Source organism: Oncorhynchus clarkii, chromosome 23, assembly GCF_045791955.1.
Source record: "Oncorhynchus clarkii lewisi isolate Uvic-CL-2024 chromosome 23, UVic_Ocla_1.0, whole genome shotgun sequence".
Classification (NCBI taxonomy): Eukaryota; Metazoa; Chordata; class Actinopteri; order Salmoniformes; family Salmonidae; genus Oncorhynchus; species Oncorhynchus clarkii.
Genome location: NC_092169.1, coordinates 12,349,883 through 12,377,849, shown reverse-complemented (window position 1 = coordinate 12,377,849; position 27,967 = coordinate 12,349,883). Strand labels below are relative to the sequence as shown.

At 44.3% G+C, this 27,967-nt stretch overlaps 2 protein-coding genes across 2 annotated transcripts in view; both read left to right on the top strand.

The window, feature by feature from the left end:
• The window catches only part of LOC139381240 (regulating synaptic membrane exocytosis protein 1-like), a 56,588-nt gene extending 52,453 nt beyond the window's left edge, over positions 1–4,135 (top strand). Inside the window, exons 25-33 of the mRNA XM_071124715.1 lie at positions 599–714; positions 923–1,068; positions 1,917–2,080; positions 2,167–2,378; positions 2,511–2,664; positions 2,894–3,006; positions 3,104–3,205; positions 3,337–3,476; positions 3,559–4,135. Of these exons, the coding sequence (XP_070980816.1) occupies positions 599–714; positions 923–1,068; positions 1,917–2,080; positions 2,167–2,378; positions 2,511–2,664; positions 2,894–3,006; positions 3,104–3,205; positions 3,337–3,476; positions 3,559–3,774 (1,363 nt within the window). The 3' untranslated portion in view covers positions 3,775–4,135. The remainder of the gene's footprint in view (positions 1–598; positions 715–922; positions 1,069–1,916; positions 2,081–2,166; positions 2,379–2,510; positions 2,665–2,893; positions 3,007–3,103; positions 3,206–3,336; positions 3,477–3,558) is intronic.
• A 10,654-nt stretch (positions 4,136–14,789) lies between these two features.
• Positions 14,790–27,967, top strand: part of LOC139381664 (B-cell lymphoma/leukemia 11A-like) — a 55,448-nt gene continuing 42,270 nt past the window's right edge. Inside the window, exons 1-2 of the mRNA XM_071125349.1 lie at positions 14,790–15,153; positions 19,417–19,812. Of these exons, the coding sequence (XP_070981450.1) occupies positions 15,099–15,153; positions 19,417–19,812 (451 nt within the window). The 5' untranslated portion in view covers positions 14,790–15,098. The remainder of the gene's footprint in view (positions 15,154–19,416; positions 19,813–27,967) is intronic.

Here is a 27,967-nt window from a genome sequence, read left to right as displayed (position 1 = left end):
GAAGGATGATAATATTGTGAATAAAGAGTGAGAGAGTTACAGACGCACAAATATCATATCCCCAAGACATGATAAACTCCCCTGTTATTATTGGTGAGAGGTTGGCATGTCTCAGGGGTATGGCATTTGTGTGCCTCATTATCCATAATTCGTTCAGGATTATCCACAACCAAGGAGTCACAAGCTTGATCTAGTCATTCCATGCTATGAATATGAGACCAAATATAACTTTTTACTACTTTAATACACATAAGTACATTTTTCCCAATACTTTTGGTCCCCTAAAATGGAGGGACACTGTCAAAAGAAGTGCTGTAATTTCTTAACGGTTCACCCGATATATATTAAAATACCCTCAAGTTAAAGCTGACAGTGCACTTTAACCTCATAGTCATTGTATCATTTAAAATACAAAGTACTGGAATACAGAGCTGAAAAAAAAAAAAAATGGTCACTGTCCCAATACTTTTGGAGCTCACTGAATGTGAGGGAATAGTTTGTGCTGCAGGATTTCCATGAAGCGATACATCCCCTTGTTGTATCTCTCTCTCTCATTCTTTCATCCTCTCTCTTTCATCTCTCTCTCTCTCTCTCTCAGGGGCCCCCTCCAAGGTGGTGTGTCTCTGTCCTCCTCAGTGACGTCCTCGTCAGCAGCTCGCAGGGTCAGACACCTCCCACAGGTCCCCGACAAGAGTAGCAGCCCCGTAGAACAAGGTTTGTGGCTTTCTTGACTTTATTTTTTTCTGTAAACCTGAGTGCGTGATATGTGTGTGTGCTTATTTTTACTCATTCCTGTGTGTGTGTGTGTGTGTGTGTGTGTGTGTGTGTGTGTGTGTGTGTGTGTGTGTGTGTGTGTGTGTGTGTGTGTGTGTGTGTGTGTGTGTGTGTGTGTGTGTGTGTGTGTGTGTGTGTGTGTGTGTAGCTCTAGCAGCGGAGGAACGTGTTCGTCAGCTCCAGATGAAGGTGCAGAAGAGGGATTCCTACAGTTCTGCTGCTCCCTCCACTTCCGGCAGGGACCTGGAGAGGGCGCTTAAGAGCAAACGCGAGGTCAGGCACCTGTCACTAGAGGTCAACCCCCTGTCTTTCTCCCTCTCCATCTCTTCCTGTTCCTCTCTCTCTCTCTCTCTCTCTCTCGCACCCCATATCTCTGTCCTTCCCCCATCTCTCTCTCTCACCCCCCATATCTATGTCCCTCTCTCTCGCTCCCTATATCTCTGTCCCTCTCCATCTCTCTATGTCCCTCTCTCTCGCTCTCTATATCTCTGTCCCTCTCCATCTCTCTATGTCCCTCTCTCTCGCTCTCTATATCTCTGTCCCTCCCTCCATTTCTCTCTGTCCCTCTCTCATTCCCCATATCTCTGTCCCTCTCACCATCTCTCTCTGTCCCTCTCTCTCTCGCCCCCCATATCTCTGTCCCTCTCTCTCTCGTTCCCCATATCTCTGTCCCTCTCTCATTCCCCATATCTCTGTCCCTCTCACCATCTCTCTCTATGCCTCTCTCTCTCAACCCCCATATCTCTGTCCCTCTCTCTCGCTCCCCATATCTCTGTCCCTCTCACCATCGCTCTCTGTCCCTCTCTCTCGCTCCCCATATCTATGTCCCTCTCTCATTCCCCATATCTCTGTCCCTCTCTCATTCCCCATATCTCTGTCTCACCATCTCTCTCTGTCCCTCTCTCTCTCGCTCCCCATATCTCTGTCCCTCCCTCCATCTCTCTATGTCCCTCTCTCTCTCGGGTCCCATATCTCTTTCCCTCTCACCATCTCTCTCTGTTCCCCTCTCTCTCACTCTCCATCTTAATCTTGCCTCTCTCACCCCTCACTCATCTCTCCCCCCCTCTCAATTCAAAACAATTCAGTTTATTGCCATTAAAAACATGTATATATATATATTATCGTCCTCTCTCTCTCTCTAGCTGTATAAGGACCAGAGGAGAACCAGCTGTGAGAATGTATCCCGCAAGTCTTCAGACAGTGATGTCAGCGACGTGTCAGCCATCTCTCGCACCAGCAGTGCCTCCCGCATCAGTAGTACCAGCTACATGTCCATCCAGTCAGAGAGACCCCGGGGACGCTTCAAGTAAATAGAACCACAAACACACACACACACACTCCTGTGTGTTGCAGTAATGTCTACAACATGTATTTGTCTGTCTGTATGTGTAGCAAGGCGGTCCGTGCGTCAGGCCAGAGCATGTTGAAGAGCACCAGCGTGAGCGGTGAGATCTATGGCATTGAGCACACAGACGGCAGCCAATCAGATACAGCATTGGGCGGGGGCAAGAAGCGGCGCTCCAGCCTCAGCCAACGGGTGGTGGCCATCGTGGGCCTGCCCTCCAGACGCAGCTGCAGCACCTCACAGCTCACCTCCCAGAAAGGTAACACGAACAGACCACAAAAACAAGACGATCATACACACGCCCTGGATCCAGCACCCACCTGAACACCTGTTGGTATTGTTCATGCATGGTTGTGTGTTTACTGTGTGTTTGCTGTGTGTGTGCAATAAGAAGCAGTGGGGGTGGATACCAAGAAGAAGGGCAAGAAAAAGAACAGAATCCAGATCCAGCGGAGTACAGAGGTGGGTATGGCTGTAGAGTACCCCCGCCAGGCAAGCAGAGACTCCACCGACGGCAGCATGAACAGCTACAGCTCTGAGGGGAAGTCAGTATCTCTAGCCTCTCTCAGACTCTTTGACTGTAGCGGTAGTGTCATTCTCAATGCTTATCCAGTCTAACATTATTCAGTAGTCTAACCCCAGTGTGTGTGTGTGTGTGTGTGTGTGTGTGTGTGTGTGTGTGTGTGTGTGTGTGTGTGTGTGTGTGTGTGTGTGTGTGTGTGTGTGTGTGTGTGTGTGTGTGTGTGTGTGTGTGTGTGTGTGTGTGTATTCCAGTCTAATCTTCTCGGGGATGAGGCTGGGGGCTGACAGTCAGTTTAGTGATTTCCTGGATGGCCTTGGCCCCGCCCAACTGGTGGGCCGGCAAACATTAGCCACACCTGCCATGGGTGAGTGGCACAAAGGACTTGTGTAACCTGACATAATACACTACATGCAGTATGAAACATTCATAGAACTGGATGAGATATATTGTGTGTTTTACAGGAGATGTTCAAATTGGAATGATGGATAAAAAAGGCCAGCTGGAGGTAGAGGTGATCAGGGCACGTGGCCTTAACCCCAAACCAGGGTCCAGATCACTCCCAGGTACCACACACAAAAAGCACAAAAGCACAAATGCCCGCACTCACCCACCCACCCACCCACACACAGACAGATAAGTGTGTTTGTTCTCCATACCCTCATTCCTTTCTCCCCACACCTCTCTCTCGCTGCAGCTCCCTATGTCAAGGTGTACCTGCTGGATAACGGGGCCTGTAAAGCCAAAAAGAAAACCAAGATTGCACGTAAAACCCTGGAGCCACTCTACCAGCAGGCCCTGCTGTTTGAAGAGAGCCCACAGGGGAAGATCCTCCAGGTAATAAATCCATGGAGCTGTACTGTGTGTGTTTGTGCATGCGTGTTTCCTTGGCCTAACATATCTCTCTCACCGTCCACAGGTAATAGTCTGGGGCGACTACGGGCGACTGGACCACAAATGCTTCATGGGAGTTGCACAGATCCTATTGGAGGAACTGGACCTCTCTAGCACAGTGATTGGCTGGTACAAACTGTTTCCCCCTTCCTCGTTGGTGGACCCTACATTAGCCTCGCTCACACGGCGGGCATCCCAAACATCCCTGGACAGCTCAGGACCAGCTAATATGCGCTCTTAGTGACCGCAACGCAACCACAACCCCAAATGGACCACAAATGACCAGAGTGCATGACCACATACCTAGGGCCAATTTCCCTTAGGGCAATAGAGCAAATCAGACAGAGAGAAAAATAGATAAATAGAGAGAGAGAGAAAGGAAGGAAAGGAGATAGAGAACTAGCCAATCAGAGCTTACCTGGATTCTGACAATCACTTCCCATGCCTCCCTCCTTTCCCTTTTCCCACCTTTCTCTGGCCTGCTGGAGCCTTACTCCTGAGTCTCACCTCTTGTATTCGTCCTCCTCTCTGACATCTCCTTTCTTTGTCTCCTCTTTGTCCTTTCCTCCTCTCCCACCGTTGAGTGTGTTATGGCACGTGCTCCTGAGATAGAAGGGACTCGTGCAGCCCATTATGTTAGGTGGCACAAGGGATGTCAGCCCAGGCTTGGTGAAGCCAATCAGTGAAGAGGTTATTGTGAGGCCATAAAGAGCGTGCAGGAGACAAAGAGAAAAGATTGATGATGCCCAGCCGACAGTTGCCCATCAAAATGTGTTTCAGCATTGATGCCGTCATGGCGTCACTACAGGTGTCTGTGAGGGTTGGCATGGTTGCACAATCTGTTAGGGAAGGGAGTCTGCACAGGTGGAAAAAACACTTGTCCGAAGATCAAAGCAAGCACAAAAGCTTGATAATTTTTTTGGACACGGATTGATTATGAAAGAGAAAGAAAAACAGAGGCCAAATTATGGTTAGATATATTTTATTATATTTGCCTAGAGTTCAGAAAGGTACCATGTGGTGCAGACTCCCTGTGTGTGTATTTGGTTTTCGAGTGACGGTGGTCTGCAGACCTGCAGAGGTCTTGTCACACCCCCCTCTCGTCCCGCCCCCGCGAGCGAGGCAGGCGCAGCATGACTCGGGACCCCGACCCAAGCTGCATGCACATTTTTTTTGTAAAACAAAAGCCAGACAAATTACTTTAAAAAAAAGAGACTAAATGTGTGTTAGTTCCACATACTTTAGGCCAGCTTGTATGTTGCATGTACTTGTACAGTTTGCTCGTACTGAATATGAATACAAACAGAAAAGCCATCCGCCATCCAAGGGCGGACACCGGGGGAATAAGCTCCGCCCAGGCCACACCTCCAACTCTGGGTACGAATTTCCATATTAGGAAGTCTCCAAAAGCCTTTTTTATTTTATTTTGTTCCTTTTGAACCCTTTGGAGAGCAGTGCTGTATAATAGTACTGAGCAAACTGGAACCCCCTAGTTATCTGAGGATCTAGGTGCTTTAACAGTAGTCTATGACAGTGGGACTAGAAACAGAGGTAGAGAATGTGTGTATAAAAAAACAGAGCTTAATGTATATGAAGTAAAATTATGACTTGACAGAAATGATAAAGATATAGATATATGATTATCAAATGAGTGTATCTGACTACACGCATTACCTATGCGCACACACACGTTGTAAATATGAGTCAAGGGGAGAAGTTTGACAATATTTACACACACACACACACACACACACACACACACAAAACGATCCAAACATTCCTGGTCCTATGGAAACAGATCAGAGCCCCATGCCCTGTGTTGCGAGAGACGCTGAGCGGTGCCCAACCACAAGAGGGAGCCAACAGGCCTTTCAGTTTCTCGAAATAGCAGCCAACACCAACACGACTATTTGCAACACACTCCATCTTGTTTCTTTAACCGCAACACTTTAATCCCCCTATTTTCTCATGGTTTGGACTGAACTTTAAAGCCAATGAAAACGTTGTTTGCTGACCTCTCAGTTGAACCTCTTGCGGTGCGGCCCACTGCCCTTTCCTTTGTCAGTATTACTCCATGATACTGATTGTTTACAGTCCATGGGTACCCCCTCAACACACCATATCTAGGGAAGAAGTATTCACTGCTACATTTCTTGTTTGTATAACAGATGTGGCTCTACCGATGTGTATGTTTTATATTCGAGAGTTCATTTTTATTATTTACAAATAAAAGACTGTGTGGAAGAAAAGGGTGAGAGAATTGACTCAAATGAATGTCAATACATGGGTATACGATTTTGAAAACGACTAACTTATCGACGGCCAAATGGCTGCTGTTCAGTACAGAGGAGCCGCAACACAGCCCGTGTTTTTAAGCTCCAACATATTAAGCAATTTAACAACTTTCCCTTCCCTTCCCTTCTCTTAACTCTGAATCCTAACCATCACCCTGAACAAAGGTAGGTGCTGCACATCAGTGGTGGGCTGATGTGGGTTGGCCTTCACAATGCCCACGACTTGAAAGCATTTGCAATGCTACTACAGCCTTTGTTCAGCATCATTCTCTATCAACTGTTGTTAGCGTTCATAACAATATAATTGATGCATGGCATAACTGCTTTAGGAAAGGTAATTGATTCACATACCTGCTCTGTTGGAATAATCTCCAGTCTCAGAATACACCTTTAAATGTGTTGATCTTCACTGGTATTGACAATAACAAACCCTTTCCAATACTCCCACTCAGTGGTAGCAGTGGACACTGCCTTAGGCCTACCTACACCATGACTGCATTATTGTATGACTTGCATATTTTCAAAGACTGTGTCGGCCTATGGGGCAGCACAGGGCACATGCGTTGCACGCAAGTTGTAGCCTGTAATGTAAACTATAACCAATATTTGTTAAGCGTTTGCAAACTATAGAATATACATTAAATTCAGAAAGTGAACTTAACGGACATTTCTCAGTAGCACACAGTCAAGGCATATTCAGTGAAAAGGAAAATGTGTCTATGCATCCACATGTAGGCCTGTCGACAGCAAATCTATTTATACCTAGGCCTATAGGTGTACATTTGGTTAATTAACCTACAAACAATTCGTTTTGTATCTGAAAGGTTTTACTGTTTTTTAAAGATAGATGCACATAGGCCTATGTGTTGCCAAGAGGCAGAGCAGAATAGTTTTGGCGAAATGTTGTTGTTTGTTGCGCCAGATGAATGTTTGTTGCGCCAGATGAAATTGCTAAGTGGGGGGAAAATGTACGCTGTCCATGGTTCTGAAACGAACTGTTGCATAGGCTAATGCAACAGTTAGACCGAGTCCTAACAACCCACTCTCCTTAAATAGGTGTAAGACACCATCCTGCAATAACTTATTTATCTGTTATATCACTTTTTGATTGACATGAAGTTTCTCCTTCATAGCAGTTTACATTTTTCCTATACCAAATGTTCTCTACCCTATCTTTCCTTGCGCTCTGACCTTTTGCGTGCTACATAAATTGTTATTATAGGCAACGTGAACATGCGCCTGCACATCACCCAAACAGATATCATGGGCAGTGGGCGGGCGGCTGTGCCTATATGACGCATATTAAGAATCATGTCAGAAGGAATGCTATTGTTCGTCCCTGTTAATCATTTGAACAGCGCCGAGTTAAACTCTCTGGGAGTCCGTTAGATCATTAAAATAGACCGGTGTAACACCCGCCGAGTTAAACTCTCTGGGAGTCCGTTAGACCGGTGTAACACCCGCCGAGTCATTACTACACCACTCGCCGGTAAGAGACTTCCACTCACCTTAAACACAGTTTAATCAAATTAGATAGCGGGCTATGTCTTGGGGTTTCTTCTATTGATATTCATTAAAAATACATGATTTATCACTAAGTTCTCTGAGGTTTGTCCCATTCATCTGTCTGAAGGTAATAAACGCCACGCAGGCTATAAGAGGACAAACAGTTGGAATTAATTTACTTTGACAGGGAGAGACAATCCACAGTTCCACTGTCTGGTGACATGCTTAGCCTATTTTGAGGACAGATTGTCAATAAAAAAAAAACGTGATTAATAGCATAATAATAATAATAATAGGCAGAATAATAATAATAATAATAATAGTCTAATAATAATAATATACACGGAAATATAAATTAGCCTAGATAATCATGCACCTGCATGATCAGCCCTTTTGTGTGTCGAGCTTCACATAGCAAAACCGGATGTCTTTATAGCTACAACGACAACATAGGCCTAACACAACACAAATAGAGGGGAGGTTTTGTTTCCCGAGAATATGAGTTTTATCCGTTTGTCAAATAAGTATCGAAGATGGTGTTCATGTCTTTCAAAAACCGTAGCTTAACTATGTATTGGTCTGACCTTTCAGGTCTAGCGGGAAAAAAAGAAAAGAAAAACTGAACAATTTCGTAAATAAAACTGCGGATTATATGAGGATTTCCCTCCACATCAATAAATTGACATTTCAATTCACTACTCATTTTTTCAGGAATACAAATGATATTGACCTATATCCTGACGCACTGCATCAATTCAATTGTCATATATTCGGCAAAGCACTGTAAACTGCAGGCCTAGCCTAGATCAAACATGATGTTTTCCAACTAGTCCTAATTTTTAAAATAGTAGTTCAAACAGGTGACGCAACATGTAGGCCTGTAGACATTTTCATTAACATTTTCTCAGATTCTCCATTTGAAGTTGCCGTGTTCGTTGTTCTGTTACATTAGCCTGCTTAACCTTGTTTAGAAATAATCTTACTCCCATGATTATACATTCTATTTCAATCGATGTATTTGTTCCTGTAGATGGAGTAGACGTAGGCTAAAGAGGAGGAGTTGAGCATCAACATTGGAATTTCGATAGATCTCAAATTTCTCCTAGCAAAGAACTCTAACTTGGATAAAGACCTACCAATGTTCAAAGTCTTCATAGTACAAGTCTCCCACGGGGAGTAAAACCAGGAAATTGTATATGGTGTAGAATATTGCAGTATGCTGCCAATTACAAGTGGGAGCTCTTGGACTGGACTGACCATGCATCTGTGATTTAGATTGTTGACGCTAGAGGGCGTCTGAGTCCATGATTGTGGAAGTCATGCCAATGCCATGGCCGCCTCAAAGCGAGTCAAAGCTGACAAATGGCATAGTATATAGTATATAGTATATATATAGATAAGTTTCAAGGAGTGAATATATTATGCCTACCGTGTGGGCTATCACTTACTTTTATGTTTGTGAATATATGAATACTGGTAGGCTTTGGATTGTTATTTATTACTTAGATGAACCTAAAAGTTGGTAATGAGAAACGTGTGATTTATTTTAGGCCTATGATAAACCCTTGAAGATATAGAATTCCGTGAAGAATTCAAATTTTGAAAGTACAACAAACAATAGGCTATTTAGTAGCCTATAAAGGAAACCTCGTGCGGTAAACTTTTAAAGAGACTGGGATTGCGATGTGGAGCCCACGTTTGAACATTTGTGTCCGGGTTATCATAAGTCAGAATGCCAAGGGTGTGCGCTTCGCTCTTGGTTAAACGTCCGTCATGGTATTTCAGTTCTACGCAACTAACATTATTGCACTGACATAGGAGGCAGGCCTCCGTTCAACAGATAAATAAACGGTTGATGTCCCACGTGGATCATCTCGGCCTCCCCATTTATCATCATAACAAGCGTTCAGTGTAAAATTAACACCGACTTATTAACTACAACAGCCATAAACATGGTCATGCATTACGCCGAGATTGTCGCAGATTTCTGGGTGGTATCCGCAGCCCGTCCGAGGGAGATGGGCGTTTGTGGTATAGGAAACCTGTCCGTTTCCATTAACGCCCGAGTTATGTCATTAATTTGACGAGTTTTGCGCCTGTGTGTGGTTTGTGTGGTGGTACGCACGGATGTTGCAAAACAATTTTTTTTACAAACAAACACACACATACACACACTGGGAGCGAGAAGGAGAGAATGGGAGCTCTGGGTGATCATTTGGCCTATAGCCGCATAATCCTTCAGATTTTATCTAATACCTGCCGAAGCCTGGGCGGCATGCGCGCCCATCTCTCGGTGTGATAATGCCACATTGTGAAATCTAGTCATTAATATTAATTGTAAAGCTGGGAATCATGCCTCGACCAGCAGAGCTTGATATTCTTCGGACAAGGTAAGGCTCGGATTTTGAGCTAATTCCCTGGTTTTCTCTCTGATTTGTAAAGAGAAACTTCCATTCTCTTTGATGGGAGAGGACAATGCTGAAAGAGAGAGAGCAAGAGAGAGACAGAGACAGGGGGAAGGAGGGGGGGCGGGGGGGGGGGGGGGGGGGGTGCATTTTGGCTGAAATGTTCCTTTTGAGGTAGCCCGTCCAGAATGCCCTCTCCTCTACATCTGACCGCGCGTGGAGCCCTGTGTGCGTAAAGACCCACCACCAACACATTGAAGTGGGTTGTGAGTGTTTTCCTGGCGCATCGCGCATGGGATTACTTTTTTGGGGGCTCTTATCAAAGTGAAACAACTTAATTGTTAGTTGTTTTTTAGACATAAAATGACGATTATCCTGGACTGGAAACGAGTGAACTAACTCCAATACAGAGCCAGAAGTATCTTAGGTATTTTACTCTGCATCACTTGTAAACCCATAGTGTTGTTATTCTTGGTGAGACAGATAGAATGTAAAACAACCCCCAAACATCTATGCATAACCTATTTCTGTAGGCCTGCATGCACTTCTCACGATGAATGTTCTACAGTTTTGCCAAAATGTGCTTGTAGATATGCCCTCTGATGTCATAACGTTTAAAGACAAGGCTGTATAATGCACTGCATATCAGTGCTACAGGCGTCACTACAGACACTGGTTCGATCCCGGGTTATATCACAAACTTCCTTGATCGGGAGTTCCGTAGGGGACGGTTTAGCCGGGGTAAGCTGTCATTCTAAATAGGAATTTGTTGACTTGTCTAAAGGTTTAAAAAAAAAAAATATATATATATATCCTTCATAGCAGAAGCGGTTGGACAGTCCAAGAAAAATGGGTAGAGTGAAGCATGAAGAGACACAGAGAATGTGTTGTGTATATTGAGCACTGATTTATTGCGCGAACCTCTGGTCATTTCCATATATTGAAATGTGCCCGAGAGCCCAATCACTCAATTTCTTCGGGGCTCCCGCACGTGGAGAGTAGGCTATGCACGCACATGATTTTGAGTTTTTTTTTATAACATATTATTCGTTTGCATTAGGTTAGGCTAAAATACAAAAAGGGAGTGTTCTGTATTTCTCTTTTTGATTAAAATAGATTGAGATCACTCGTCAATAGCCATTATTTATTATGAATTCACTTCAAACACAAGTCTACGAAAACTTATAGTAAATGAACATGTCTGTCTGTCTGTCTGTCTTTCTGTCTGTCTGTCTGTCTGTCTGTCTGTCTGTCTGTCTGTCTGTCTGTCTGTCTGTCTGTCTGTCTGTCTGTCTGTCTGTCTGTCTGTCTGTCTGTCTGTCTGTCTCTCTCTCTCTCTCTCTCTCTCTCTCTCTCTCTCTCTCTCTCTCTCTCTCTCTCTCTCTCTCTCTCTCACACACACACACACACACACACACACACATGTCAGTCCATGCAGTGTGGTGCTACATGGATATCTCTAATGCATTAACACCGCCTGACTGATTTATGACGGAATTGGGCACGGTATTTGCATATTGAGATTATCGCGGCCTGGGCTCCCTCCTGCACGAGTCGTAGCGCTCTTTGGCTTTGATCAATGTCCGCCTTGAGTGAGCAGGGTAGGGGTGGGGAGAGGGGGTTAGGGGGAGAAAAAAGGAAAAACATTCTTTGTGGCAAACAGATGGAGTGGGGTGTAGGGAGAGGTCAAGGTCAGCGCTCTGTGCCTTAGAATATGAACGTATAAAGCGAGGGCCCCACAAGACCTTTTACGCATACCGACAGTAGCCTAGACTCCTCAACAGTTCACAAACGCGTTGTCCATGAAATACTATAATTACTTATACAGTAGGCCTATAAAGTGGCGTTAGTTTTTTTTATTGTGGCAGTTTGGGGTGGGAATCGATATGAATCCAAATTGTTAACAACAACAACAAAAAACATAAGCATGTTCATCTTTTCAACTTGTCTACACCTTTATGATGCTGTTCTTCAAAGCTATTGTGGGAAATGTCTCTACAAATCTGCATTTCAACCATTGGGATGCTATATGGTGGGCGGTCCACACTAAGATACGAATCAATGTGAAGCCTATGAGTGAAGGATATCAGTGAATCCTACCAAGTTGAAGAGGCCGTGGTGGCCGGCTGTGACTGTATAGTAACATAACAGGCTGCTTAATGAATGATCCCGATGATATTCACTGCCCTATTTTATATCGATATGTATTCATTGAAAACAGTAGGATACACAATCGTAGTTAAGGCCATAAGTGAATTTCCTTGTAACTTTGTTTATTTTAACCATTGCACCATGCTCGTAAAGCCTGATCTTAAATGCATGCCAGTGTCCTCAAATAATTACAGCGACATTCAAGGTAAGTCCATCAAGGGAATTAAAAGTGTGTCCCAACAGTATTAAGTCCTATATACGCCAGTGTAGGGACAGAAGCATCACATCCACTTGATTTAGGTCAATGGTACATTGTGATTAGCCCACCTTGTGGATCAGGCAATCATGTCCCGCTATATACAAGACTGAGACAATTGGAACTGGCTAAATATCAGCCATAAATTCACAGAATAAAAAATATATTCATTTTAAAACTCCTTAGGATAAATGGCCAAGATTGGATTAGTTTAAATGGCAAACTATTGCATTAAGTATCCAACTGTTTAAAACGGTTATTTAGACATTAAACAATTCTCAATTTATAGCTGTTCCTTTTTTTGATATTTACTTTCGATTACGATTACAATTCTGGCCGTTCCAGAACAAGTCTCAAAGAGGCGGCATTGTGCGTAATTGGACGAAAATGACTCCAAACAGACGTTGAGAAGTGCATTTAAAGGTATCAATGGCGAATCTTTAAATTGGGTACCGTGGAAAACTGAGATTGTTCTATAACAGTCACAGATAATTCCTCTCATCTCTTCCGCGCTCTCAGCACTATATAGGGGAAATCTGGAATGGTCACTGGTCAATTATGTACAAATCAGAAAAGTGGAGAATTTGCATATTTACAAATAATTGTTACAATTGGTATTGCATGTTTTTAAGTCCTGATTGCTTGCGTAAAAATACATGTGTGGAGAGTCCACCATTCTGATGGTGAGAGACGGTTTTTTTTATTCCTTGCGTGTACACGAAAAAGACAATTCGACCGAGCAGCCTTGGGTCTGTATAAAATACAACTCCAATGTGCTGTAATATTGTTATTGCCAAAGGCTATATAACAAGGCTATATAACAATTGAACATAGGATTTGTATCTGCTGCGTCCATGCTGTCGTTCAACGGAATTAGGAAACGTATGTAGCCTCTTTTATCAGCGCCTGAACTTTGACGCCCCGTCATAACACAGTAAGCTTAGCCTCCAGTCCTCCCATATGCACCACAGCACACCAGGCGCCTCGTCCGCGCGCAACGAACAACTAGTCGCAACCTGTAAAATTTTTCACTCACTGGTTATACATTTTTTTTCGTCGACGTTGAACGTAGCACCTCCACCACTCCGGGTCGTGTCTCTCTCTCTCGCTCTCTTTATATTTGTTTTTCTCTCCGTCATATAATGCTCTGTGTCCCAGGTCCGTGTGTGCAGCACTTGCCTGGCGCGCGGTTCTTCACTCCTATCCTGTGCTTATGCTTCAGTCGCTGTCTAGTCACACTTCAGCTATAGCTCGCTATAGTCTGTTTCTCTCCTTTCCTCCACCCTCCCCGCGCACAGCCCCATCTTGTCATTGCATTTTTTATTTGCATGATGTCTTCTTATGGTGTCGTTATTTAGTCTGCACGGGCGGTGTTTAGCTCGTTTTATATTACCAAACCCCCATTATGTGAGTATTTACACCCCCTCCCCCAACCACCAGTCCAACCTGAAACACATCTGAAACTTATTAGCTTACAACGGCGCTTATGGGCATACTCCCACGTTCTGTTCGTCAAGGAGTTTGGATTGCACAGAAAGCATATAGTCTCGAAGTTGTACCCTATAGTGCCCGCTAACCTTGCCCACTGAGCCCAAAACCCAACTCTGTATTCATACATCGGTATAGAACGGATTGGACACCTCTCTTGTTTCCACGACTTAAAAAATGTTTGGTCCCGGGATGGTTCTCTGTACCTGCGCTCGCGCTTAAGGTTCAAACCCTTTCCAGAACCTGTCTGTCCTGTTCATGCAACCCGATATTTACGCTCCGTTTCGTTCGTTTCAATAGCACTTTGCCCTTTATCCTTTTTTTCTCCTATTCTACACACACACACACACACACACACACACACACACACACACACACACACACACACACACACACACCACACCACACCACACCACACACCACACACACACATAAACACACACAGAGTGTGACTAGAAATGTTTGTCTTTCTACCACATGGCTAATGTTTACATACTGCTTTACTCAACCCATATGTATATACTTTATTCTATGCTACTGTATTTTAGTCAATGCTACTCCGATCTACTATTTATATATTTCTTAATTCCATTATTTTACTTTTAGATTCGTGTGTATTGTTGTGAATTGTTTTATATACTACTGCACTGTTAGATACTACTGCACTGTCGGGGCTAGGAAAACAAGCATTTCGCTACACCCGCAATAACATCTGCTAAATATGTGTATGTGACCAATACAATACAATTTGATTTGATGGCTTCACAATGTCCACCACTGCGACTTCATCTGTTAAACGTCTCTCCGTGTTTCTCTCTCTCTCTCTTTTTTTCTCTTTCCCTCCCCGCATGCAGCATATGTCCGGCCCCCTCCGAGCTCCTGTCCATTGGCTTTTCTTGCTGTTTTCCTTCGTCCCCCCCCCCCCCCCCCCCCCCCCCCCCCCCCGCGCCTCTCACACACACAGTGCACATTGCTTTCATTAGACATCCCTCTCTCTCTCTCTCTCTCCCTTGCGATCACACACTACCTCCCCCAAATGCCGCTTGTCCGGCCCCCTGATCTCTCTGTCCATTGGCTTCTCCGGGTCTATTTTTCATGTCCAGCCCCTAATGAGTGTCCATTGGTTTTGTTATTTCCCTTCCCTCCTCCCACTTTGCCGCTTCGCCCTGCCCATGTTTTGTATGTCTGTGTCCATCCATCTCCTGACGTTCAAGTTCGCAGAAACGTCACGTCCGCACTTGAACTTGCAGCTCAGGGGGGCTTTTGCCATTTTCCATCTCTCTCTCGCTCTATTTTCAAAAAAGCCATGACGGCGATCCCACTATACATCTTCCCTGCGCCATCGTTGTATTATTTCTAATTTATTTTGGATATCAAAGGCATTGATGAAGATATTTTCTCTGGAGTCTCCCTTCTAACCCGGCTCTCCCGATGTGAACCGAGCTGAACGCCGCCACCAGCCACCATGTCTCGCCGCAAGCAAGGCAAACCCCAACACTTAAGCAAAAGGGATTTTTCGCGTAAGTACACCTACATTGTCATTTCTACTTTTACCACACTCCTTTCTACCCAGCCCAATACCGGTTCCATTCAGAAAAGCGGAAAATGGGTTACCAGGAGCGTGATTCTCATGGGCACTTTGGACACTGGACAGCACGGACCCGCAGTCAAGTGGACTTCACCGTGAAAGCCTGGCGATAATCTACCTGGGTAAAATACCTATGCGCGCAAAGCATATCCCACCAAAAGCTGAAAGAGAAAAGTTTGATCCAGCTTTCATCTCTGAGAAAAATCGGAGAAGTTTGCAGCGAGAATGGAATTACATTCATACGCACTGCACTGGCTTTAGTGCCCCGGTTGCCTCAGCCACTAAAGTGCATAGGCTACGTTAAGGTACGCGGAGCCTATGAGTTTAGCCTTTTCTTTAAGCGGAGCTATGTAGAATATCGTACGGAATTTCCGGTATCGGTGCCTGTCTTGGATCGTGGCAGGTTTCCCCCCTCTCGTGCTATTTTTGGAAGGTTTTCAAAAAACTAGAAGTGGATTTTGATTGGGAAAAATCTCGTGTCCGGCTGTTTACAGGCATGCGCGTGTAGCTCATCTGCCAACAGAGTCGAAATAGATGTCAATAACGGCCTATTTGTACCCTGCTTGTCCAAATATCCTTATCAAATGGATTGTAGTGTTTAGCCTACATTGATTCTGTAAGGTGTTCTGGTATAGTGGCAGGAATTATAGGCTATGCTTCTCAAGTAGCCTAGTAAAATTGGGTACTTTTGTAAAGAGCAACAGGAGCCACGCTTTTTATATTAATTTTTTTTCTTCCTGCTTTTTACAAACCCATATTTGGAGCCATTTGTTTTAGTTTATCATGCAGTTCATAACCCGAAGGTAAGACAATACTAGAATAACACTGTCATGCTATTTAGGAGGTAGTAACAATGTAACGAACATTTTTGATAATTACACTTTTTTTAAAGTTGAAATATTCTTATAGAAAATTCTATTACGCGCACATGTATTTTGATATGGAGCCTTTGTTCGTTGATTTCCTTTGAAAACATTACCACCATGTTGACAGTGTTTACAAGCAGCAGGCTATATGCGTTTGTAACTAGAAGAATGGCCAAGGTAGCCAGCCCAATGACCGATGTTGCTACACGGTGTATGCGTCTTTACAACCCTTTCTTCAGTAGCACTCGAATGGTGTCATATGCGATAACATGCCCTACACAGATCCACGTTTTTGTAACATTGTATTGTATCGTGCGGCATTACTAGGTTTCCGCATTTAGTCGAGTGGCCACATAGCCATATATCTGGGTCTCAATGCAACCAGGGGGCATATACAGACCAGCTGCATGGCCAGACTTTTGTTCCTGTCGGAATTTCGTCGCTAGGAGGCAGACGACGATCAGAAACTGGATGTGAACTTGAACCTGATCAATTTCACCGCCATCTCAATCTACATATTTGATGATATGTTTAGAATACAGGGAAACGCATAAGGTATACGGCCCCCGTGTCCTATTTACTCTCCAGGTTCGAATCCACTGTTTTTGTTTCCCTACAGGGCTATAGAAGTTAAACAAATGTCATTACAAATGTCAACATTCTGCAGGCCTATATCTTGTTAAATCTAAAGGCACAAATCTCTATAGTTTCAGACCTATTTTTCTACCGTTGGAAAGGGTAGAGGACGTCCTATTTTACAATGAAAATATATGTATTTAAGGTGAAATTAATATAAAAAACGTCTTCATATGAAAGGTAGGCCGAATTATATGATAGATCTTGAAATGAAGGTTAGAATTGTAGCTTTTTGAGCAAATGTTCAGTAATAGGACAAACAGGCTTATGCCCAAATGATATATTTGTCCATATTTCCTTCATAATTCCTAATAAAACCCCTTGAAATGTAATGGAATTTACAGAATTCGGAGAAGAGATATGCTACTAATGTTTACCAGCTTTTATTCTTATGGGCTGTGCGTCAAAAACAACACACCTCGTTTTTTTCTGATTGAGCAGAAATTACAGTTGTTTTAATATCATGCAGAATGAAATTCGCTTCAAATGCATTAATTAATTTATTTTCATATAGCCTGTTAGAAAACAATTGTTCCACAACAGTTTTCATCTTCTTTTTATTGATTTGCCACGCTACATTGAATTAGTGACGCATCATGTTTATCCCACACATTTAATAGGAATACAATATAATTTGGCTCAGTGTTGCTGCTCTGATGCAGCCTACATTTGTGCTAACTTGATATTGATAGCATCACATTTAGTTTAGGAGGGGAAATGTAGTGTGGAAGTGCTATTATGCACAATATGTAAATGTTCAAAAATATATGTCCAGGCTCTGTTTCTCTTCCCTTTCAATTTCATTAAAAGCAGTTCAGTGTAGTCGGCTAGATATGGTGCTAAGTACGTGCAAATGCTCATGAAACAAAAACAAATATGCAATCAAATGATATCGTCATGAAAAAAGGTGTTAGACTTTGGGATTACATTTGTTGTTTGTCCATTTTTTTAAATGGAAACCAACAATGCATTATGTAACTCTAAAATCTACTCTCAGTTCAAGTTTAAGGTGGGGGCTTAGTCTGCTTTCATTTGATTTTATCCAGTGAATTTAATGCCCAGGGTTGTTGTATAACCCTGGCCGTTCTGGTGGTTGACCTGACGTTAAATTAAAGGTAGTAACCGTCCGCCAGAATTTATCACTTGTTATCTCTATGTCCCAGTTCGCTCGCAGATGTCATGTAGGATTGCTCGTTCAAATCATATTTCCTCTCGCGCGCTGGGAGCTACTCTACATTCGCCTCTCTCTCTTTATCTCTCCCTCTTTCTCTCTCTCTCCCTCTCTCTCACCCTCTTTCGCTCTCTCCCTCTTTCGCTCTCTCTCTCTTTTTCTCTCTCTCTCTCTCACACACACTATTTCCCTCTATCTATTCTCTATCTGTCTCTAGGTTGGGCGGAAATACATTTAACCTCAGTTCACAGGATGCTATCTCTTTTATCAAACATTCCTTCCAATCATCAGCCACTACAAATTAAAATCTATTTTTTGATTCTCAGTGGTTTTAGGTTAATTAAAATGTGAAATTGGCAGCTTAGTAAAGAAGGTCAAGATGCTTACCCATTAAGAAGCTAAAGGAGAGCTACTCTCACCTTAGAGCGAAAGATTTCAAACACCATGAGCCGCTCAATAGTAGGCTACCGAGACTCCTGTTAAACCTCCCTCTGTGGTAAAATATCTCATTCACACAGCTCGTCGTCCGTGTACAACAAGACCGACACTCCCCGTGTGACAAAATCAACTTTAAAACGAGTTAAGCGTTAACCCCGGGTTCCATGGGGAGAAATGTACTTGAACGGTTCCTTTTGGCCGATTTCCGTATGTAAAAGTGGTTACCTAGAAACTGTAAGTCACACACATGTAAAGAGTCTAGGATAGTTAAACAAAAAAAAAATGATTTCGACACACTGAGCCTGCTTGTCTTTTCTGCACAGATGTCGGACACGTTTTTACATTTCCACATAATGAATTGAAAGTCCTATGAACTATTATTCTTCATCACCCAAGAATAGCCAACACTTTTGAATATGAAAAACACATTTTAGAAAAATATATTAGAATCACTTTTTATTTTTTCCCTTTAGTATGTTGAGTTATCCAACTGTCTCTGTCCCACTGAGCTTTTGATTTCTACAGATCTATAAGACAGTCCTTAAATTATCCCATGTATTATCCATCAGACTAAGTCTTCATTTCTCACAGCTCTATGTTTCTACAATCGCAAAGAACATTTCTTATCCATTACAACTCCCAGCTTTAATTACACACCTTTCTCAGTTGTTGTTGCGTTCATTTCAATGGATGTAGAAGTGGTGAGAGTGTGAAGTTGACAGACTTATGAGTGTGAAGTGGAGCTGTCTGTCTAATGCCAGTCTCACAGAGAGTTAGTCACCCTTTTTGCTCTGCTACACCGCCCAGACATGACTTCTACTACTACTACTACTGGGGGTGTAGTCTGACGACTACTACTAGTCTAGGCAGAATGGTGAGAGAGAAAAAGCCAAAGCATGTGACCATTGTTTCGCACTGTTATTGATGCTGCTCAATTGAACACACCACCTCTGATTTCTCGTCTCTCTCTCTCTCTCTCTCTCTCTCTCTCTCTCTCTCTCTCTCTCTCTCTCTCTCTCTCTCTCTCTCCCTCCCTCCCTCCCTCCCTCCCTCCCTCTGTCTCTCACTCGTTCCCGGGTTACAGCCGAGCCCCTTACTGCCGTCGCCTCGGAGGAGCTCTCGTCGGAACGCTGCTCGGAACGTTCAGACCGCTCGGAGAATGGCACGGGCACACTACGGATGGCCGTGGCGACAGAGCAGGATCTGTTGACCTGTGGGCAGTGCCAGGCCACCTTCCCCCTGGGTGACATCCTGCTCTTCATCGAGCACAAGAGGAAGAGATGCCACGGACCCCCCTGTCTGGCCAGGGGCCTGGACAAGCCCCCGTCGCCTACGCCCGGTCTGGCTCTCACCCCTTCGCCCTTCCCGGCCTCTCTCCGCAGGCGCCCTGTGGAGGTGGGCGTCCAAGCCACACCGGGGGGCGATGACGACCGCCTCTCGTTGCCCAGAGGGATCTGCCCCAAGCAGGAACACATCCCAGGTAACCACCATTCCCCACACCAAGTTGTCTTTAACCAAGCAATAGGAGTTGTGTTTCAAATTCAAATGCAGTATCTTTATTGGCGTGGGTGAACACGGGTAAGCGCGTGTGCACCATAAAGGTAGGCGTCCATAGGGTGCATTTAAGTTTTGAACTGTCACAAATGGCAATTATATGCAGGGACATGGGAATGTGTATGTCCCTTGTGGGTGTGTTTATGTTGAGGGTTTGGGGGGGGGGGGGGGGTAGTGCGTGTGGGCGTAGACCGGGTACAGCAGAGGTCACATATTGGGCACACATGTTCCCTGTCCCTGTAGGATTTGTAGTCCTAAGAGACCCAGGGAGAAAACCACTGCCGTGATTGCGTCAGCTGTTGGTCCTCGTTTAAGTGATACATCTGATTGGCCAGGACTGATAGGCTAGGGGCGGGGTCTGTTCTGGCTAACCACAACTGTAAAATGTCACAGGGAAGCCCAAGAGAATAGGAATCATCTTATGATTTGATTTATGGATCGTTAGCTCATCCATGTCTCTGATCGCCTGGTTCTCACTGGCTGGTGTTCTTAATTAGAGACACATATGTATGACAGTGCTGCTGATCTCTAGCTCTGTGTGTGTACGTGTATGTGCGTGTTTGTGTGTGCGTCAGCCTGTGGAGGGGAAACGGTTAACTTGGCACTGCAGTTGTCCTCAGATCCATTGAGTTGACAGAGAGAGGAATGGGGGGAAGGTTGGTTTTCCACAGTAATCAAATATAGCCCAATGGCAAAGTGACACTGGTAACCTTGAGTTAGTGGGCATTTTGCGATGGCCTGAAAAAGCAGGGCACAGGGTGGGTGCGCTGGCTGGTACTGCAGCGGACTCAACCCACCCACCATGCAGGGAAACAAAGGTTTGGGATTTTAAGAGTTTATTTGTGTAATTACACAGTTCTGCAGTGTGTATATACCTGTTGGAGGGCATACACAGATGCTGTGATGTGTGTGTGTTTGTCTCTCTCTCTTTCTGTGTGTGTGTGTGTCCACTGTTGCTTTGCGATATGTCTTCATGCCTTTTCAGGGTGTGTGTTCCCAGTTTCCTCATGTAGGCTACAGTTTTACGGTGTGTTTCACTCCATGTGTGTGTGTGTATGCTTCCGTTTTTGTGTCGTGTGTGGGTATGTGTCCTGTTGTGGCTGGAGAATGTGCAGTATGTGTGCCCTCTTGCATGCATGGTGTGTGTCCAGGTCTCTGTGAGAAATGCTGCTGTGGCTCTCTCACAGTGGTCTCTTCCTTACCACATCTTACATTGGTAAACAGAGACATGCTTACTCTCGCTCACTCTTAGTTCTCCCTTTACCCTATAACTCTATTTTCCCTTCTCATCTCCCTAACTCTCTCTTATTCTCTCCACCATTTCTTTTCCACCTCTCTCTCTCTCTCTCTCTCTCTCTCTCTCTCTCTCTCTCTCTCTCTCTCTCTCTCTCTCTCTGTCTGTCTGTCTGTCTCTGTCTCTGTCTCTGTCTCTCTCTCTTTCTCTCTCTCTCTCTCTCTCTCTCTCTCTCTCTCTCAGTCTCACTCTCTCTGTCTCACTCTCTCTCCATCTCCCCTATCTCTCTCTCTCTCTCTCTCTCTCTCCCTCCCTCTCTCTCTCTCTGTCTCTCTGTCTCTCACTCTCTCTCTCTCCCTCGCTCTTGCTTTCTTTTTCACTCTCTCCCTATCTGTGCAGTATAACAGAGGGGAGCTAAGTGTACATTTGGTTATTTTGCCTTACAGAGGGAGAGTCGTTTTTTTCTCTCACCTGTGTGTGTGTGTGTGTATTCTAGTAATTGCCGTTGTATAGAAATGCAGGGTAGTGACTGTGTTTCTCTTTCATGCCACCTCTTGCCATCTGGCTACTCTCTGATTGCCTCTAGAGATCCTAGTTTCAGGAAATGGATCTGGCCCAGATCATCCTCATCAACAATAATTTAGATCTGACCTTTGATCCTTTCATTTTGGATCTGTGATTGGCTGCTTGATTTTTGGTTTAGACTCCAGAAAGGCCTGTTTCTGTTTTAAGTTGGTGGAGAGAAATGTTGTGTAACGTGAACCTTACTGTGTGTATGTTTGATGTGTGTGCTGTGTGTGCTATGTGTGTGTGCTGTGTGTGTGTGCTGTGTGTGTGTGCTGTGTGTCAGTTTTACCGGGTTCTCTAGCTTATTGTCTTTACAAGCTTCAGTTCAGTCTTAATGGATCGGCAACTCTAACCAGGGTTGTGTCTCGACTCGTGTGTGTTTGTGGTTGCGTGTGTGCGTGTCAGCTTACCCCTTTTGTTTCTAAAGATTTCGCTGCAATTTCAGCACAAATTTTCATAGCCATTTAGGCACGCTGACTATGAAACACACACGCACACACACACAGAGGCACACACACGGTCTCAGCCAGCAGCTAAACTGGGTTATTAGACTTATTTACATCACAATGTAACAGGCGAGACTTGTCTGGTTGGATCCATGGCATTACTTGTGGATGTTATGTTTTTAGAAACATTTGGTGGAACGATTAATTTTTTTTGTTACATTTTTTTTTTACTGTCATTTTGGTTGTTCTTTGTTAGTTGTTTTTGCGTTGTTGCTCGGACATGAATATTTATCACGGTTTATTATTGCATTGGTAGGTGTGGTAGTTGGAAGTTTGTTATTGGTATGTCCCTTATTAAGAAAATATGGAGCATTGCTCTTGTGGTGTACTACCCTTAGTTACTCATCCAACGGCTCTGTTTGAAAAGACAGAAGGCGGTACCTGTCGAGGAGTGTGTGCTCCATGTGGATTATTGTCCTCAATAAGCTTTGCGCCCCGGCATGATGTGTGTGTGTGTGTGGCACACTAAGGCCATTTCTAATACGACCACAGTAGGCTGAGATCTTTGACTCTCTTTAGTCTATTAATCCTAAACTGGGATTAAAAATGGGATTAAAAATTCCTGAATGACATCTCATCCTCAAACGGAAGTTTTAATCAATTGTGCTGTTTCTGTGTGTTCTGTGTGTACTAACACAACACTAACAACACTGATTGTGCCATGTATAATGTCATGGTAATAAGGCATGAATGATTGTGCAACACTGAAATAAATCATTCTTCATGACAATATGGCATACAAAGCACATGAGCCCTGGCATTACAAAGACAATACTGTCCCCATGGCTTTCTCCGGCTCTATATATTCCTATCTAATCTATATGGTCTGATTTAAAAATTCTCTGCATATTATTGTGTTGTTGACCAGAAACCGTGGATAGATGGCAGCATTCGCGCAAAACTGAACGTGCAAAACATTTAACCATGGCAAGGTGACTGGGAATATGGTTGAATAAAAACAGTGTAGTTATTCCCTCCGTAAGGCAATCAAACAGGCAAAACGTCAGTACATAGACAAAGTGGAGTTGCAATTCAACGGCTCAGACACGAGACGTATGTGGCAGGGTCTACAGACAATCACAGACTTCAAAAGGGAAAAGCAGTCATGTCCAGACAAGCTAAACACCTTCTTCGCCCGCTTTGAGGATAACACAGTGCCACCGACGCGGCCCGCTACCAACGACTGTGGGCTCTCTTTCTCCGTGGCCGACGTGAGTAAGACATTTAAATGTGTTAACCCTCGCAAGGCTGCAGGCCCAGACGATACCCCTAGCCGCATCTTCAGAGCATGCGCAGACCTGCTGGCTGGTGTGTTTACAAACATATTCAATCTCTCCCTATCCCAGTCTGCTGTCCCCATTTGCTTCAAGATGTCCACCATTGTTCCTGTACCCAAGAAAGCAAAGGTAACTGAACCATTGCACTAACTAAGTGCTTTGAGAGGCTATTTAAGGATCATATCACCTCTACCTTATCTGACACCCTAGACCCACTTCCATTTGTTTACCGCCCCATAGATCCACAGATGATGCAATCGCCATTGCACTTCACTCTGCCCTATCCCATCTGGAAAATAAGAATACCTATTCAAGAATGCTATTCATTGACTATAGCTCAGCCATCAGCACCATAGTACCCTCCAAGCTCATCATTAAGTTTGAGGCCCTGGGTCTGAACCCCGCCTTGTGCAACTGGGTCCTGGACTTCCTGATGGGCTGCCCCCAAGTGTTGAAGGTACGAAACAACACCTCTACTTCGCAGATCCTTAACACAGGGGCCCCACAAGGGTGCATGCTCAGCCCCCTCCTGTACTCTCTGATCACCCATGACTGAGTGGCCACACACGCCTCCAACTCATTCATCAAGTTTGCAGACGACACAACAGTAGTAGGCCTGATTACCAACAATGACAAGACAGCCTACAGGGATGTGAGGGCCCTGGGAGAGGTAGTGCCAGGAATATAACCTCTCATTCAACGTCAACAAAACAAAGGAGAAGATCGTGGACTTCAGGAAACAGCAGAGGGAGCACCCAACTGTCCACATCAACGGGACCGCAGTGGAAAAGGTGGAAAGCTTCAGGTTCCTTGGTGTACAAATCACTGACGATCTGAAACGGTCTACCCACACAGACAGTGTGGAGAAGAAGGCGCAACAGTGCCTCTTCAATGTCAAGAGACTGAAAAAATTTGTCTTGGCCCCAAAAACACTCACAAACCTTTACAGATGTACAATTGATCACATCCTGTTGGGCTGTATGATCTTCAAGGACATCAACTACCCGAGCCACTGCCTGTTCACCCCGTTATCATCCAGAAGGCAATGTCAGCACAGGTGCATCAAAGTTGGGGCCGAGAGACTGAAAAAACAGTTTCTATCTCCAGGCCATCAGACTGTTAAATAGCCATAACTAGCTGGTTTCTACCCGGTAACGCAACCCTGCACTTTAGAGGCTGCTGCACTATATACATAGACTTGGAATCACTTGCCACTTTAATCATGGAACACTATTCACTTTAATAATGTTTAAATCATGTTTACATGCTGCTTTACTCATCTCGTATGTATATACTGTATTCTATTCTACAGCATTTTAGTCAATGCCACTCTCAATCTGATATTTATATATTTCTTAATATTGATTGATTTGTGTGTATTGTTACATATTACTGCACTGTTGGAGCTATGAACATAAGCACTTAACTACACCCGCAATAACGTCTGCTAAATATGTGAATGTGACCAATAACATTTGATTTAATTTGATTTTGATGCTACGGCTAAGCTAAAGCTAGGCTAGCACGGCTACCCATTCACAGCCCACCTCAATGCACATAAGTGGTTTTTAAATGTCCCTTTATTTTCTGGCTTAATTTCAGAGTCTCTCTCTCCCTCTCATGACATTTTTTTTCTGTCTGTCTTTCCCTTTTTTATTGCCTTAGACCCGTTCTCTCTCTCTCTCTCTCTCTCTCTCTCTCTCTCTCTCTCTCTCTCTCTCTCTCTCTGTCTCTCTCTCTCTCTCTCCCTCTCTCTCTCTCTCTCTCTCTCTCTCTCTCTCTCTCTCCCTCTCCCTCTCCCTCTTTCCCTCTCCCTCTCTCTCTCTCTCTCTCTCTCTCTCTCTCTCTCTCTCTCTCTCTCTCTCTCTCTCTCTCTCTCTCTCCCTCTCTCTCTCTCTCTCTCTCTCTCTCTCTCTCTCTCTCTCTCTCTCCTCTCTCTCTCTCTCTCTCTCTCCCTCTCTCTCTCTCTCCCTCTCTCTCTCTCCCTCTCTCTCTCTCCCTCTCTCCCTCTCCCTCTCTCTCTCTCTCTCTCTCTCTCTCTCTCTATATATATATATATATATATATGCCGTGAATATATATATTGAATCAATTACAGTGTGTGTTGGTGTGAGTGCGTGTGTGTATGTACGTGTGTGCATCATATGTGAAAATGCGTGTGTGTCTGTGCAGTCCGGGTGCCGCCTGGCACACGAGCCAGCTGCAGTCTCCGGTGCCAAAACGCCATGCTCTGTGCGTGTGAGAACAAAGCATCAGAATCACCCCTCCATTGTTGCCGTCTCATCTATCTGTCTAAATCCCCCACCACTTCATACACCACTGTCTGTCACGACACCAGGGATCATCAAAGAGTCATTTGGTTTTGCTGGGAGGGTGTGTGGAAACACGCTCTCCTGCTGAAGTAGAAGGCGCATTTCTCTGCTTGTCTTTCCTAGGCCAGTCTGTTAGCATTTGTGTGGGAGGTCATTTATTGCACATACGATATTATGGAGCAGTTCTTTGTAGCGTTGAGAGAGGGGATGATCGGCCAAGGACAATGTCCACCTATACACTGTGGCTGGAGATACACACTGAACTTACAGAATCAAAACGCTTTCTGTCTTTTCATTTCCATTACACCAAAAGGTTAAAGGACCCTGGATTGAATGACTTGTTTTGCAATCCTTATTTCGATGGCATGGCAATGATGTGCGTGTTGTTCGTTGATTTCACGGCACATTTTAGACACACACATTGATTTAGAGTTTGTCCTTTGCCCTTTTTGGCAAACCATTGCCCCCTATTTGTTTTGGATTGAGTTAAATTACATCAGGAAGTGGGATATAGACTGATGCCTATACGATCAGGCTGATCAGGTTGATATGATAGCATTACATACTCGATAATGTGACCTATGTCATTAGCAGTTGCTTTCATTTTTGGCAGCTATCAACTCTGACACACTATCGGTGGAGTATTGTTTATGGATGTTGATTGATGTTTTTTCATCAGAGATTGATTCATCAACAGGAAGCTACTGTTTTTTGTAGCACTGCAGTGTGTGTGTGTGTGTGTGTGTGTGTCTGTGCGTGCGTGCGTGCGTGCGTGTGTGTGTGTGTGCGTGCGTGCGTGTGTGTGTGCGTGCGTGCGTGCGTGTGTGTGTGTGTGTGTGTGTTTGTGTGTGTGTGTGTCCAGCCCATTATGTTGTGGTCCTATTCTAGCTCTCTAATGATGTCAGAAGTTGTGTAAAGCTTGTCCATAAAACTGTTTATACGCTACAAAGCTTATTTATATATCCCAGTGGATGACACACTGCTGTTTTAGAAACAAAGTCAAACCAAGCAAAAGAGCCCGGCTCAATTCAGTATATTTGTATATGCATGAGTTTGTGTATACACCCTCCGTGTGTGAGCTGGACATGTGTGTGTTACTGTAGCTGTGTACGCTGGTCCATAGTACTCTACCAGTGTGTGGTGTGTGTGCGAGAGCCACATTGGGGCACGGGTGAACATAAAAGGGTGTGTGAGTTGGCAGTGTAGCCGCAGGACATCCCCTGGCAGACCGTGCCAGGGCATATTTGGCACTGACCGGGCAGTGTGTGTGTGTGTGCTTGTGTGGAGGGGCTGGCTCCTCATTGGGGTTTCATGTTCATCATTTGGCTTCATTACCACAGTAGAGCAGCATTGTGCCGCAGGGGTACACACACACACCCGCACGCACACACGCACGCGAGCGTCATTCCTGTCAGATGTCCGTGGTGTGATGACTGTTCTGCTTCTATCGTTAACAAGACAGAGGAAGGACAAGGTGTAGTCTCACCAGGATCATTTCTTCTCCTGTCAACATGAGGGCAGTGCCCTCTCACCCATCAACCCTGGCAAGACCATCTGTCATAACTGCTGGCCTATCTCTGACAATCGCTTAATGGCACTATTTTTAAGAACTGCACAAAGCCCCAAACACACACAGGAGAATATGCAGCTGATTGTACACTCCGTTACATAACAAAGCCTCTTTCACATTTAACATGTGCTGGTGTTTTGTTCCTAGGATAACTATGGGGTTATTCGTATCACCTTTTGGTTTAAACGGGTTTGTTATAGTATGAATGTGTACTGCACATCTAGTGTGTGTCTATATTGGAGTCTCATAAACTGTGTGTGTGTGTGTCTACAGAAATCATAATAGTTATAATAGTTTGTCTGTCATGCCACTACATATTCCATGCCCCACCCCAAACAATTCACTCATACGAAAATATGCGTGTCTACAAGCACACACATCCACACGCGTGCACACACACACACACACACACACACACACACACACACACACACACACACACACACACACACACACACACACACACACACAAAGCCCCTACATCCTGACTAAATCTCACTGATAATTTGCTCAGGCTCATTTGAATTTTAAGCACTTCTTTAATCTTCAAAGCCCAAATTGCTTTATGAATATGCATGAAGTGGGCAGACTTTAGTTCATTACCTAGTTGTAAAT